This window comes from Globicephala melas, chromosome 3 (assembly GCF_963455315.2).
Source record: "Globicephala melas chromosome 3, mGloMel1.2, whole genome shotgun sequence".
In the NCBI taxonomy this organism is placed as follows: domain Eukaryota; kingdom Metazoa; phylum Chordata; class Mammalia; order Artiodactyla; family Delphinidae; genus Globicephala; species Globicephala melas.
In genome coordinates, this window is record NC_083316.1 from 799966 (window position 1) to 814647 (window position 14682).

General features: G+C 59.0%; 1 protein-coding gene and 1 long non-coding RNA gene across 2 annotated transcripts in view; both read right to left on the reverse strand.

Moving 5' to 3' along the window:
- Positions 1 to 656: 656 nt before the first annotated feature.
- The window catches only part of LPCAT1 (lysophosphatidylcholine acyltransferase 1), a 48285-nt gene continuing 34259 nt past the window's right edge, over positions 657 to 14682 (reverse strand). Inside the window, exons 11-14 of the mRNA XM_030856527.2 lie at positions 6901 to 7054; positions 6494 to 6592; positions 3943 to 4084; positions 657 to 2754 (exon numbers count right to left, since the gene is read on the reverse strand). Coding sequence (XP_030712387.1) covers positions 2570 to 2754; positions 3943 to 4084; positions 6494 to 6592; positions 6901 to 7054 — 580 coding nt within the window. The 3' untranslated portion in view covers positions 657 to 2569. The remainder of the gene's footprint in view (positions 2755 to 3942; positions 4085 to 6493; positions 6593 to 6900; positions 7055 to 14682) is intronic.
- Positions 10200 to 14682, reverse strand: LOC132597058 (uncharacterized). Its single transcript, XR_009563337.1, has 4 exons — positions 14662 to 14682; positions 14310 to 14368; positions 12747 to 12781; positions 10200 to 11896 (listed from the first exon to the last, which is right to left on the reverse strand). It is a non-coding gene; the product is annotated as an uncharacterized lncRNA (long non-coding RNA).

The following is a 14682-nucleotide window of genomic DNA, read 5'->3' on the forward strand; positions in this document are numbered from 1 at the left end:
TTGGCCCTTTTTTTTTACTAAGACTTGAGCAAACTTGAACCAATTTCAAAGGCAACACCCATTTGTTATGTTAGGAAGGGCCCTACCCCTGGTGCATGAATGTCATTCTGGTGCATTTCGTCCGCCGCCGCCCCGATGGGGTCAGACCACAGGCTCCCTCTCCGGCTCCCCGGCTTACGACATGAACACGATGCGAAGGCTCACTCCATCCGGACGCCGCTGGCTACACAACCTCAGTTTTCTCCTCTACAGCTTTCGGGGCTGCAGTACGCGAGCTCTTTCTTTCACTTCTGTTTCTAAACCCCTCACTGACTTAACAGGACGAATTCAAGATTCCCGTCTCTCTCCGCTCGACAAAGCGTACATAGAAGGTGCGTGCTTCGCAGAGAAATTATAGAAACCAACTCAGCAGGTCGGCGAACAGCCTACGAGGTTGAATTCTGTGAGGCGTCAGCGGCTGTCTGCGAGCCAGTGAGACCTCCGACCCTCCCTCTGCCATCCAGAAAGCTTTTTCTGCAGAAGTTCAATTACGATGCTTCCCCAACGTCCTAGAAAAGCACTAAGAAATCTCAGCGGGACTGGTTCTCCTGTCACAGCCTGCGTCACGTCCGCTGTTGTCTTTCTGATGACAAAAAACCGCACATAACAAATACGTCCTCAAGTACATAAGACTTTGCGTTTTATTCGTTCCATTGAAAACCCCGAGTTTGTTGGGAGGCACCCGTCCCACCCCCTCGCGCCCGGCAGGGCCTCTGCAGGCGGCGGGCGCCCCTGCGGCTCCTGGCCCCACACAAGGGGATTCAGTCCCGAGCTCTGTACGTTCACAGTTCTGGATGCCCGCGACCCTAAGTCGCTACGAAAGAGAAGAGTTATCAGGAGGAACAAACATCCATTCGATGTCTGTTTATCAGAGATTTTTTCCTGAAAACGCACAGCGGCATTTCATTCAAAAACCCTTCATCCACAGACGCAGGGCCCAGGCCCTTCCTCGGAACATCTCAGTTCGTTCACCTCCTTCATTGCCAGGTGTGGGTTTTTCTCTTTTAAAAACGAAACTCCACGCATCCCACAATCATGAAGTCAGTCCTGGTCGCTACCAAGGCCGTGCGGGAAGCTCTGTGCCCGACGGGCGGCGCCCTGGAATGTCAGTCACCCCGCACCCTGCGCGGGGCAGGAGGGGCTTCGGAATGAACGGAAGTTAAGGGTGTTTCCTTTTTCTGACGTATAACCGTAGACACGCACATCTCCAAGCCTCAGGCAGTTAGTAAACATTTCCCCTGTACTTCTGGCTCTGGTGGTCCCTTCCTGTGGAGATGCCCCCAGGAGAAATTAGAAACCAAAAAAAATTGCCCAAACAGACCCAGAGGCTTTGCTTCAGGGAACAGACTCAAGTGTGTGGTTGTCATTGTGCTTTGAGGACAGGTTTCTAGTTATGTCACAAGGACATGAGTCAAGGTGGTTTCATGAGAGTGAAGACAGCACCTGGAGCCCCTCCCCGAGCCCGGTGGCGCTGCGCCCCACTGACACCCCCGGACATAGAGAGCGACTGGAGCCCCCCGGGCCTCCCGGGCGCCCCAACTGCCCGTTGCCGCTGCTTCCCACCCCCTCCTTCCCCGAGGCTCATCCGTCTCCAGATGCCCCGAGAACCTGGTGCGAATGGGGGGACAGTCAGCGCAGGCGGGGCCTTCCAGAGTGTCACCATCCCCTGGGGCACCCGGCCCGGGAGACAGGAAACCCTGCCCCCGCCATTTACACCCCGGCCCACCTCATCTCCCCGACATTCAATGCTCTGATCGGAGCTGACACTTTGGTGAAGTAGATCATGTCGCACGGAAACAGAAACCCCAAGCTGGTATAAAAAGAGGGGGTTTGTAAAGGACCGAGGAGACAAAAAAGTGGTTCCGGGCCGGGTGCCTCAGCGGAGAGGAGTTCCCTGGTCGAGAGAGGCCGGAGGGAGAGTTAGCTCAAAGCCCCAGACAGCCTCAGGGTCTGTCAGGAAAAGGGCCTGTAAGTAAACATCCCCTGACCCTCCAAGGAAGATGAAGTAGAAAAGCAACTCTCTTTTCGTAAAAAAATGCTGAGTGTTTCCTGAAGTATCTAAATGAAGTTTATAAAATACTCATGAGCTCCTGCAAATATAGAAACGTTGAAAAATCAGATGGCGGGTCTGCCCACCGATTCCACCGAGGTCGGCAGAGACTTTGTGCCGGAATCGATACGCGGGTGACACGTCCCGCGTTCAGGTGCGCGTGGCAGCCGCCGGCCTGCGCAGCCTGGAACGGACCAGCAGGGACGGTGGGAGAGGATGGAAACAAAACGGGAGGCTCGAGGTGAAAAGAGAGCAACGCCCGGGCCGGCCCCCGAGTGCCGCCTGGAAGGGAGCTCCGGGAGCCGCCCCCATCCGTCAGGGCAGGGCACGCACAGCCACGGCCTCGGGCCCGCGCTGCTCTAGGACTCGGGCCCGAGGGCAGGAAAGGGACAGCGCGTGTGGGAGCGTGGAGCCCGGATGCTGTCACAGCAAACGGGGCGGCGGCTGCGGAGATGCCTCGTCTCTCCAGAACCTTACGTCCTAGTCCAGCTTCTTACGAAAAGGCTCCGTCCCAGCGGCCGAGTTTTCGGGGCTGAAGTCAGCGCAGAAGCCGTTGGGGGTGGGAGCCAGGGGTGTCTGTGCGCAGCTCTGGGAGTGCGTCTGCTCGGGGTACAGGTATTCCTCCGCGAAGTCGGGGTACGCTTCGGCAAACCTCTCGAAGTCGCCTGGAAAGACAAAGGCACCTTGGTTACCGGCCTGCGGGGGCAAAGGTCTAGAGTCTGGGGTCTCTCCCTGGCGCCCCACTCACACCCTGGGGGCGTCGTGGCATCTACATGGACCCTCGGGAGGCCACGAGAGGCACCGCACCTCAGTTTTCTGTGTGAAGACCAGGGTGGCTCTCACGTCATTTCGGCTACTCCTGCTTTGGGGAAACTAAAGGGTCAAGTCAGGGATGTATTCTGCGTGCTCACATCCTGGCAGCGGCCTCATACCCCCGAGGCAGGAGCCTCGATGGACACAGCCAGGCCCTGGGGACACCGGGTGCACAGAGAGTCACCCCGAGCCATCGTGGGGCCTGCGCGGCTCTGTGTCTCCTCGTGGCCCTGGGTCCCGGCGTCGGGGTGGGGAGCGCCCTCGGGCTCGCGCTGGGGCACCCTGGGGGCTCGGTGATGCTCAGAGGCCCGGGCCCAGGGCACTGCAAGCTCCAGCGGCTGCAGGGAAACGCGTGCTCCCGCTGGGAGCGGAGCTGCCTCCACGGGGAGTCTGTAGTCGGTCAGGGCTCCGAGCCGCGGCAGTAGCACCCGCTCCCCGGGAGGCGCGGCCCCCTTTAGCGCAGACACGCGCGCACACCCGGACCAACGCGCTGCGGCACCTGCCTGACATTTGGACGCGATTAAAAACACATCCAAACACAACGTGCACAATGACCTTTCCTGAGCAAACGTCTCCTCTTACTTTAGGGAGATTATGGGCTCATCCTCAGATGTGCACGCGGGCTGGCGCGCTGAGCGGGCCGCCTTCTGGGGCTCCTGCTGCCCCCACACCCCCGGCCTCGGTCCCCAGGCGGGTTCCGGTCCCAGTTCCCGAGGATCTCGGCTGTCCCGCGTTGTGTGGCGACAGGTGACGCAGCCAAAACCCCGGGAGAGGAGATGCCCCAGGAATCGGTCCTGACGGGCCGGGCACGGAGTCCCTCCCCCACCGGGGACCCTGACCTCAGCCCGGCCGCAGCCCCGGGGATGGCGCCTACTTTACAGCTGGGCTGGGAACGTGCTTCTGTTGACGGCCTGCAGAAGCGAGACTGGAAGCTCCCACCCCAGCCCTGCCAGGTTTCAGGAGAGCCTGGCGAGAGTGCAGGGGGCAGTGCCTCCCCCACCTCGCACTAGGGGCGTCCTCCCCAGCTCCCAGCCACTCACCGAACGTGATCCTGCCCTTCTCCTCTTGGTCGATCGCCCGGAAGAGGTCGGTCACGGTCAGTTCAGCCACGCCCAAGGCGGTCTTCAGGATGCTGGACAGGGCGTGCTCGTCTATGCTGCCGTCCTCCTGCGACCCGTACATCTGCAAGGCAGGGGCAGGAGTCACCCCGCGGCCCCGCCAGCCCCGACTATCCAGGGCAGCTGCTTCTCCTCCTTGGCGTTCCCAGCTCTCCGGCCGGCCCAGATAGCACAGGGTCAGAAGGGCCGGAACTCAGCTGCACGACCGAGCCCTCGGGAGCCCTCAGCACCTCGGGCAGGTGGTAGCCGGGAGCCCTCAGCTCCCTGCTCGTGTGTTTTTATTTTTGTTTTTGTTTTTGCGGTACGTGGGCCTCTCACTGTTGTGGCCTCTCCCGTTGCGGAGCACAGGCTCCAGACGCGCAGGCTCAGCGGCCATGGCTCACGGGCGCAGCCGCTCCGCGGCATGTGGGATCTTCCCGGACCGGGGCACGAACCCGCGTGCCCTGCATCGGCAGGCGGACTCTCAACCACCGCGCCACCAGGGAAGCCCTGCTCTTGTGTTTTAAATCCACCAAGAAAGGGTGGTATATACACTGCAACGTGAGGACCTGGCGTTCAGCCTTTGGCTGCGAGGTGCCCACTTCACGGATGCCCACCTGAATGAACCCTGCGGCTGTGAGTCGCGGTGACCAGTGAAACCACCAGGAAAGGAGCCAGGCCGCCCCGCCACCATGAGGTCCCCCTTCCAGAAGGCCCTGGGTGACCCACATAACTGACCACCTCAGGGACCCCGCTTCTCCTCTCCCGTGCCCTAATTCCCACTCTTACGCTTTAAATTCGCCAAGAGTGAACCCCCAAAACCCTAGGCCCCTACCCTCAACCCTGACAAAGGCAGAGCCCCAGATCCACACTCTCGCCCAGTGAGCTGTGACCTCACTGCCCCCAGGGCACGCCGTGTGCCTCCAGGACCTGTGAGTAACAGACCTTTCTTTTCCAAGCTCCCTGATGGCTGTTGCCGAGGGCGCACTGCAGTCACCCTGAGAGCCCCAGGGGGCCAGTCCAGCCGCAGCCCTGGCTACCGACGGGCTGAGACCAGCACACGACTGCATTCCATCCTGCGCCGTGAATTCCTGACGTCCTCCTCCTGCTGCCCTAGTTTGGGAGGAGCGGCCCCTGCCCACCCCCCACCCCCACCAGCCTGACCAGGGCTGCAGGAGAGCTGGGGGCCGTCACCGCTGCGCTGTCTATGGGCTCTCCTCCCCACGCTGGGGGCCCCCTGACCAATCTGCTCCCCAACCCCTGGAACTTCTTGGAGCATTCACTCTGCCCTCCCGCCTAGAGGTGGGCTTCCCGCGGCGGGATGTCCACATGAGCAGGACACACCGGCCCCGCTGTGGGGATGCCCGGGCGCGGGGCCGTCTGCCTTCCCGGGGGGCCCGTGAGGGGCGGTCACCGCAGGGGAGGTCGCCGTGGAGCAGTGCCGGGACCCACAAGGCGGCACAAGCGGTGTCGTCCTCCCCGCAGCCCTCGCACCTGCCCTCCAGTGGGGCCTGGTAGCGCTGCTACAAGGTGCTCATGCGTACGCTCAGCTGTTCCACTGAGCAACAAGCTGGCCACCTCCCTGCCAGCCACTGTCGTGGCAGCAGAGTCCACCGCAAGATGTCAGAGAAGCTGCTGCAGGGCCACCAGATGGGCGTGGCCAAGGCAGCACCGGCACAGGGGCGATGAGCCCAAGGGCAACCCTGGGAGATGCCCGCCAAGGCCGGAGGGGACAGGCTTTCCGAGACAGGGCGCTACCAAGGACCGCCGCCGTCTGATTAGCCCCCGTGGCCTGGCCCGCAGAAGCCGCCCTGCACCGTGGGGGACTCTCCCAGTCTGCCATGGAGAGGGTCTGCTAGGGTCAGGAGGGAGAGAAGGGGTTCTCCCGGCAGTGAGTGACCGCGGCTTCCTGACCTATACATCATATTTTCGTGAGTCTGGCTCATGTGAGTTGCACCTGTGAGACACAGACAGAATGTCTCTAGGTGGCAAAGCGAGCCCAGCTCCACCCTGGGGGACTGACCAGGTGAGGCCATGCTTGAGGGCAGCCAGGTGGATCTGCGGGCGGGCCGGGACCCCATAATGGGCCTTCCCCAGACTCACTGCACCCATGGTGAACGGCCTGGCTCTGGGCTACGCCGGGGCAGGCGGCTCCTTAGTCCCAAAGCCCTGCTTTCCTCTGGTCAACACGCTGATGGGGAGGCCGTGTTGGGAGACAGAACCCATTGGTCCCGCTCAGGCGTCCAGGACTCAGGAAGACCCTTCCCCACACTCTTCTTACGAGTGAGGGCTCTTTAAATTCCAGGGAGAAATAAAGTAGAGGAGGTTTGCCGGCCTCTTTACAAACAACGGCTGCAGTACAAGCTTATGTGAGAAGAGCAGGCAGACGGCAAGTTTACCAAAGTCATAAGGGCTATGAAAGGTCTCACAGGCCTCACGTGACCCAGGTCTCACCGACCCCACAACTTACAGGTCGCGTAAACGCCACACTTACCTTGAACGCCAGCCGGATGGTGTCCAGGGTCTGCGACGGCCGGCAGACGACGGACAAGGCGACCACGTACTCCCGCATGTCCATCTCCCCGCCGCCCTTCTGGGAAGAGACGCTTTCAGGGACAGGCCTGCCCCCTCCCGAGCATGGGTGTGACGTCACAGGCCTTTTGGCAACCCGCTTACAAAAACCCCAACCACAGGCGTGTTTATCAGCAAACGTTGATTTAAAGCCAAATTTCTAGGTGCATTCGACAGCATCTTTTGGGGAGAAAATACCCCCAGAGACTGGGTGGCTGGCAGGATAGGCAACAAGGGCTGGTCTCCCCTTCTCTGCTTCCAAAATCGTCTGAAGAACATTTCCATCACAAGGGAAACGGCTGCCCCCAAGCCCCCCCAACAAGGCCGTACCTCATCAAACAGGGCGAACAGGTCCTCCAGCGCCCGGGACTCGGGGACCTCCAGCTGCGCCGCGAACTTGGGCAGTGTCAAGCTCCCGCCCTGCCTCATCCTCGCGCTTTCTGCATGTCGGTCCAGATCGCGTTCGAGTTTTTCTGGTTTTAGCCTAAACAAAAAATGAGGGGAACATTCTTTTTCAATAAAATTACAAAATGCTGAAAATGGCAGATTTACTGTCATGTATTAAGACCCAACAAAACATTAAAACGATTCATAGACCAAGCAGCAGTCAGTCCTCGAGAAGAGAGGCTCTTCCAGGAGCTTGAAGGCACGAGTGTGCCCTGTGTGAGCGTCCGCACAAGCACTGACACCCCTGTGGGTGTGCGGGCCCCACCCTTAGGCAGGTCCTCAGGGGATGGCGGACGGTGGTGGCGGGTGGGGCGCGTCCCTAAAGAGACAGCCAGGGCCGACCATTCAGGGTTTAAGACACTTACTTCTGTGTGGAATTTGAAAAAAAGAGAAAAGAAAAAAACCCCAAACCTCAGAAAAAGCACCATTAATTATCTCGATCGCCCGCCACCCGTGACCTCCAGCTCGGTCACCAAGTGCCCAGGCGGAGACCCTGCGGTGGCCTGGTGGGCGTCTCAGGCGCCCACAGGAGCACTGCCTCCAACTGGGTGCTCGAGAGAAAGCAGCAGGGAACTCACCCCAGCCCCCTCACCAGCCTGGCAAACTCGAGAAGGCATGTGTCCGCGGGGAGACGAAGCTGGCCTTCCGCCAGGGCCAGCTGGCAGTCCTCAAACGTGTAGTCAGTTACGGAGACGCCCAGGGCCCTGCGGGAGAGAAGGGCACTGCCATCAGCCGGCCCCTCGGGGCAGCAGAGCGAGCGCGCTGGACGCTGAGGTGGGCGGGAAGGTGATGTTTAAAGGCCACGTTCAGGCGGTCCCCTGGTGGCCTAGTGGTTAGGATTTGCCACTTTCACTGCAGCGGCCCGGGTTCCATCCCTGGTCGGGGAACAGCCCTACATGCCTCGAGGTGTGGCCAAAATAGAAACAGACAAACAAATCAATAAATAGAATAGAGACCACGTTCAGCTAAACATAAAGGCTGAAGAGCTGGCCCCAAAGCTCAGTTACGCGGAACCTGGGGCCGCCCCGGCTTCGTGGTTAGCCTCTATCGCTGTGGTTTCCGCCCTCTAGGGAGCTAGCACGCATCTAGCGCCTTGAAGAGGACGACGCTGCCCGCACTGGTGCTCAGCTCAGCTCAAGTCATCTTTGCGGGCAGCAGGGGCCGCTGCTATCTGTGCTGGTACCACCCTGAAGTGAGAGGGAGAGTCAGAACCCAGTCATTCCAAGAGCGGCGTCAGATTTCAAGAAAAATGGCCTCCTGACTATCGTGGAAAGCGCGTTCATGGCAGGAAATTTACCACATACAGAAAACTGGCCCCCAAGCCCGCCTCCGTCACTGAAAGGGCGTTTACTCATTCCGATGGGACAGTCGGCCCTCCGGATCCGCGGTTCCACATCCAAGGACACGGGGGGCGGCTGCACTAGACTGTCTCACAGGAGGGACTCGAGCATCCTTGGGTTTTGGTCTCCGAGGGTCCGGGAACCAGCCCCTGGCGGGTACTGGGGCACCGCTATAGCTCCTTGCTGCCATGGCAACGCTGTGTGCGTCAGGTAATAAGGAAACAGCGAAGCTGAAGGCCTCTTTCCGGGGCTGCTAAGCTCCCCTTAGGAGCGCGTAGGCCTGGTCGCGTGGGGACGGACGCCAGAAGCGCCCCAGGAGCTCCCGGGCTATCCACAGGAAGGGGGACGGGGCTGGCTCAGGGCCGCCTGCAAAGCTGTCGGGACCCCGGCCCTTCCCGGGTGCAGCCCCGGTGTGACTAAAGACCAGGCAGGTGACGGCCCACGCCCGTGGTTCTGGCTGTGAGGCAAGGGGAGACCCGATGGGTTTCTGCCCTTTTCCACTGAACACGACGTGTCTCTGTTAACACCGATTATAGGATGCCATAGAAGTTTCTTTAGGATACATATTTAAAATATTTAGTAGTTAATTTGTCTGAACACGAACAACGACAACAAAAAATTACACCTAACCTGTCAGGCCTGCGACTCTGTGGGTATTATTTTCTTATCTAGAGGTTGATCAAGGGTGTCACTCACTGCCCTGACTTCCCAAACGCTGGGAGTTGAGAATCTCCCGCATCCCGGCAGCTCTGTGTCCGCATGTGGGATTCGGAGAAGGGGGGCCTGAGGGGAGCGGGCGCGTCTGGCTGGACTCCACTGCCGGCGCCTAACACTCTGAGGGCGCCTGGGCGGACTGAACGCCTGGCTGAGTTCAATTCACGTGTGCCGAGGTTAACGCACGACTTTGCTCAGCGTGTCTCACAGAACGCACTAGAGCGGGGACGACGCATCCCTCGTGAGGAGATGGACTTTCCCTTAGAAACTAAGTCGCGCCAGGCAGCCGTGTGCACCTCCCCACAGGTGACGCCGTCCGAGCACCCCTCCAGGCACCGCAGTGGCCGAACTCAGAGGCAGCCTCTGCCCCGGAGAAGAGAGGAGGGGAGGGAGGGGCTGGGACTGAGAGGAAGGGTGAAGGCACCTGGGGTCTGCGCTGAGGCTGCCAGGGCCCGAAACAAGCGGGAACTGCAGGGAAGTAGGAAGTGAGAATATTCCTAGCTACACACACACTGTGGTACGAGCAGCGCGAGATTAAGTGCACAAATACCACACTCAGCTCGGCGGGACGGAGGCAGAACCTTAGTAACGCTGTCTGGGTAGATGGCACGTGTCGAGGACGCACCAGCCCAGGCCCCGCTGCCTGTCTCCAAGGGACGCACACGGACGCAGCCCCCGTGGGGACTGCTGGCTAATGGGGACGTTTGCAATGTGCAGAATTAAGTGGCAATGAACCATCTTCCAAATGTTGAACAAGCAGAAACGTCCTCCAACAGGATCAGGAGACAATGCACGCAGCCAAGCACACGCTGGCCGATGCCCAGCCTAGGCTGGCTCCAGCCGCCTCCCCGACGCCGCTGACTGGCTTTACAGCGAGGCCACGGCACTGGCGGACATGGACCCTGGGTAACAAATACTCAGGGTGGCCAAGGGCACCGGGGCTTCCCCGCCGCGGAAGGGGCGCGCACTCACTCTGCCATCACGTGCCGCACGTTGCTGGCGTACAGAGCGGGGTCCTGCTTCTCCTCCTCCGACGGGGTGTACACGGGAAGGAACTGTGCACACAGAGACGCCGGTTACCCGCACGAGCACAAGACACTGCCCTCGCCCCCCCCCCCCCCCACCACGATGACAACCTGCTCCCGGACAAATCAAGACCTCTGTCAGAGCGCCCTCCACCGGCATCGTCTCTGGAGTTGTCACTGCTGCCCATGCACGCACACGTGTGTAAACTCACAACCCACCTTTCCTCAGCAGGAGCACCACTCCTCCGACACAGAAGCCAGAGAGTCGTGCTTACGACTTCGCACAGGGGCTTAGTCTTTGGAATCGAAAGAATCGCAGGTGTGCTTCCACTTCTAAAGTCTCAGTTTTGTGTTGCGGGTAACACGACAAATTATTTCCACTTGAAAGACTATTATTAGCTTTTTGACAACTACTGCATTTGCAGAATATAATAAACTGTCCCAGGAACGTGTGTCTCTGCGTGTTTTAAATAAGTACGTCTCACAGCCTGTGCCGACCCCCCATTGTAGAAAAGGAAAATGACCATCACCGAGCCCTTTTCTCTAGTATGGACATTCAAGAATACAGGAACATCCCCAAATCCTATCAGTTCTCATCGTATAATGCTAGTCTCTCGCTTACTGCTACCTTTTTTAAAAACTTTGTAAGTTGCAACAGTTCCTCATATCAGCACTGGCTTCTTGTAGGAGTGACGCAAAGAATTTAGAGTGATTTCACAAAGCCATACAGTTTCTTTCCAACTCTTCAAATTAGAAACCAGTCTGAAACAGAGCATCTTCCTGGGAGTCTCTCCCCGCTGCTGCCTCTCGGCCACCAGCAAACGAGCCACATAAAATACCGTGGGTTGCAGGCCAGCCACCCTTGGACCCGGGCCACGGCCCTTCCAGCCCAGTCCTTCATAATTAAGCGGCTTATGTTCTACTGAAGTGAATAAACCTGGCTGAAAGCCGGGCTCATTTGTAAATTCGGTATCACTCTGCAGTATTTATCAGAAGGTAGCAAATGAAATGCTTTAAGCTGTGTAAGACTCATCTCTCATGTTCGGGTGTAGGAGTAGCAGGTTAACTCCCCTTTGAAGAAAATAAACCCTATTCCTCATCCACTCAATTAAGTTTACAGGCTGCATGAATGTGACCATACTTATTTGAGTAGGGAGGACAGGTATTGTGACTTTGGAAACGGGCTGAATGCGGGGAGGCAGTCTACCTGGTCTGACCAAGTATTAAACAGGATAACAGTATGGTAAGTTTAGCAGTTCGATATCGGCAGTGTCAGCACTGGGTAGAAGTAGAAGCCAAAAGAATCAGTAATTGCAGGTATGCCCTTAAGCTATGCTAACCATAATAAAAGAATGACGGGCTTAGCTTCCTGTTGATTTTTAAAATCCTATCTGAATGGATAAACAGTCACGCAAGAGACACAAAGTTGATGCAAACCCCCTGGGAAGCACCTTTGAGGAGCCCTGCGAAATGGAAAAAGTTCAAAGCAAGACAGATGACGTATAACTTTGGATCTGTACAGATACCAACATGACGCTGTATAATATTATATCTACAGAGACCCCTATATATCATTGTATCCATATAACATTATATGTATAGAGACATCAAAATAACATTGTGTAACGCTGTATCTATAGAGACCACAATGTAACATTATAACAATACAGACAGAATAACATTGTATAACATGGCATCTGTATAAACTCCCACACAACATTGTGTAACACTGTATCTATACAAACCTCAATTTCCACTTGATTGTGAAACTGACACAACGTGAGCCACAGGATTTTCAACCTTAAAAATGAACGGATTTCAGCACTGGTTAAAAGCTTCCCAATTCCTTTTAGTTAAAGTCTCCAGACCCCGCTCCCCTGCAGAGAGCACCACCGAGCAGGCAATGCTCCTTCCCGAGGGGATGCGGCGCCTTCCTCAGCCTAAACCTGAACCTTAAACACACCGCTGAGTGACAAGGCTACTTTGATTAAACAGAAGCCGCCACTGAGCTTATTAAACACACGCACACCCGCCTGGCTGTGCCCTGTCTGACCTCCGGCTCAGGAGGTCTCGTCTACCCGACCCGGGCCCCTCCTGGCTGTCCCAGGCCCTACATCATGCCATCCCCATGCCCAGGCCACTGGGACCCTGAAGGATCCCCTTCCCAGACAATCCCCAGCTTCCGCCCACTCCGCCCTCCAGCCTCAGCACTGCCCCCCACCCCACCCCTGGATGCGCCAGGGGCCTCGGAGGGCTCTGCGTGGCCTCACCGCCCGGCCCTCCGCCTCCGAACGCCAGCCCACATGCCGGCGCCTGGACCCCCGTACGCCCCCAGCGGCCGCGCGGGAGGAGGCCCCACGCTCCCCTCTCCTCTCCGGGCCGACCGTGTGCAGCTGATCGCCGAGCTGACAGACACAGGCGGGAAGAGAAGTTCTCAGTTACGTTCCCGCCACGGCCCTGGAATCCAGGAGTGGGAAGAAGGCCAGCCTCGTGCAGCTAGCCTCCCTGGGCCAAACCGAACTGCCGCCCAGCAGCAGTGGCCCTGCGCTCCGTTTCTGCCTTTGCTAAAGTACGCAGCACAGCGGTCACTGGAGCGGGCCTGCTTTCCTGGGAGGACAGGACAAACAAGACAGGGCGGGGTCTGACTTACGCTCCGGGGCCTTGCCACGTCCAGGTGATGGTGTCCTGGGGGCAGGAAAGGAGCGATGAGTCAGGAAGGAAGCCCTGGGCGCCGCGCCCCTCCTCCTTGCCCGCGGGCATGCCGGCCTCGCCCCGCCCGGACCCCAGAGGCGCTGTCTTCCCTACCAGCCACGTCCCCTCTGGGGCAGGGGAGAAGGGGGAGCCCACCACCGCAGGTCCCCCCAGACTCGCTCACCTCTCCTCCCACGGCCCCGGGGTCACCCATCCCAGCATCCGCCCAAGACCCCGTCCTGCCCCCCTTCTGCCTCCGCCTTCTCCGGGCGCCCGGGGCAACTTCAGTCCACACCCGGACCTGCTCTGTGCTCTGCAGGCCCCGCCCTGCCCATCACCACCACCTAGCCAGGTGATGCTGTTGGCAGCCCCGTTCCAGCTCCACACCCACTTGAGCCCCCAGGGTCCCCGCCTGGACTCTCGGTCAGAGACGCGCCCCCGATGGGGGCAGGGAGCACGGAACAAAGCCACAGGGCCGCATCTCCCCCACCCCGTGCCTGCCCGGGGTCCCACGGGAACATTTCAGATGCCCTCCATCCTCAGCCACCGTGGTGAGGACCGTGGGTGACACATGTGCTGCTTCTGCCCTGACACCGGTCACCCACCAGGGCTTCCTTCTCTCGCAGGCCTGACACCCACCTGCCCCCTTATGGCTCCTGGAAACCCACCTGCCACGGGGCGTCCCACACGCAGTCCCCAGCCCGGCCCCCTCCACGCAGGTCGGTGCTCAAACCTTAGCCAGCCGAAGAGCACGTGACACAGACTGTGAGCGCAAGGCGGGGGTCACCGTTCCCCGAAGAGCCCAGCGCCGTGCTTCCAATACGCGGATGCAACAAACTTAAAAAGGGGAAAATCTAGAATCCTACACACAGGTGACGGATTCTCATTCTCAGAAGCTGGCTAGCGAACGCACCTCTTCAGAGCTGTAGGAACAGCTGTGTCTGCCGGCCCGTGCGGCTGCCACTTCTGACTGGCGCTCACACACTGGGCCTGTCCACACCCATGGGCACACGGTCAGTGCACTGACCTTGGACCCCAGGGCCCTGGCCCGGAAGAGGGAGGGCTGAAAGCCTCTGGTGCCCACAGATGTCACACGGGGGTTACAGGCAGGGCGGCCCAGGAGGAGTGCCCACAGGCACCAGAACCTCGTCCGGGCCCCCCACCCTGCGAGCTGAGCTGGGGCCCGTCCAGATCACCTTTCTGCACCTGGCAGAGGGACCACGGAGGTACTTAGCCTCTTTCCCTCCTGCTGCCAGCCTCTGGGAATTAAATATTCTCAGTTTTAAAGTGTCCCAGAGTGCGAGCTGGGAGGCAAGAGCCACTGGGGACCCGGGGGCCTCACACCTACACGTCAGGCTCAAGGAAGGGCCAGGGCTTTGCGATCCATGAAAGCGGGACTTGTGAGCTAGTGCTGGGGAGTGTGGCAGAGTGCCAGGGTAGATGGAGACAATGTCCTGAGATACCGGGCAACTCTCAGGCCCAGGAAATTCACTGGACATTCGTGCCAGGGAAACACACTCACCAGTTTGTTTGGGTACCGCAAAACCACCGGCTGGACGGGAACTCCTGGGATAAACGCACCTGCAGAGGGAGAAAGGGACACCTCTTATCTCCATGGCAGCAAGTCCCCTGCCCATACTTCCCGTGTGGGTCTCAGAACAAAGTGGGCTTCTCTGACAGGCCTTCCCGGTCAGCGGTCATTCAGTGCTGGGCAGGTTTCCTCAACATCTGTGCCAGCCGTGGACACTCAGAGAAAACCCCAGGGTCACAGGAAACAGGCACAAGGGCATCTCCTGGGTGAGGCGCTTTGGTGGGAGTGAGGGTCTCCCCCACCTTCTCGAGGCAGAAAAGAAATAATTAAGAAAACTACTTACCAGGCTTGAAGGTAATTAGGC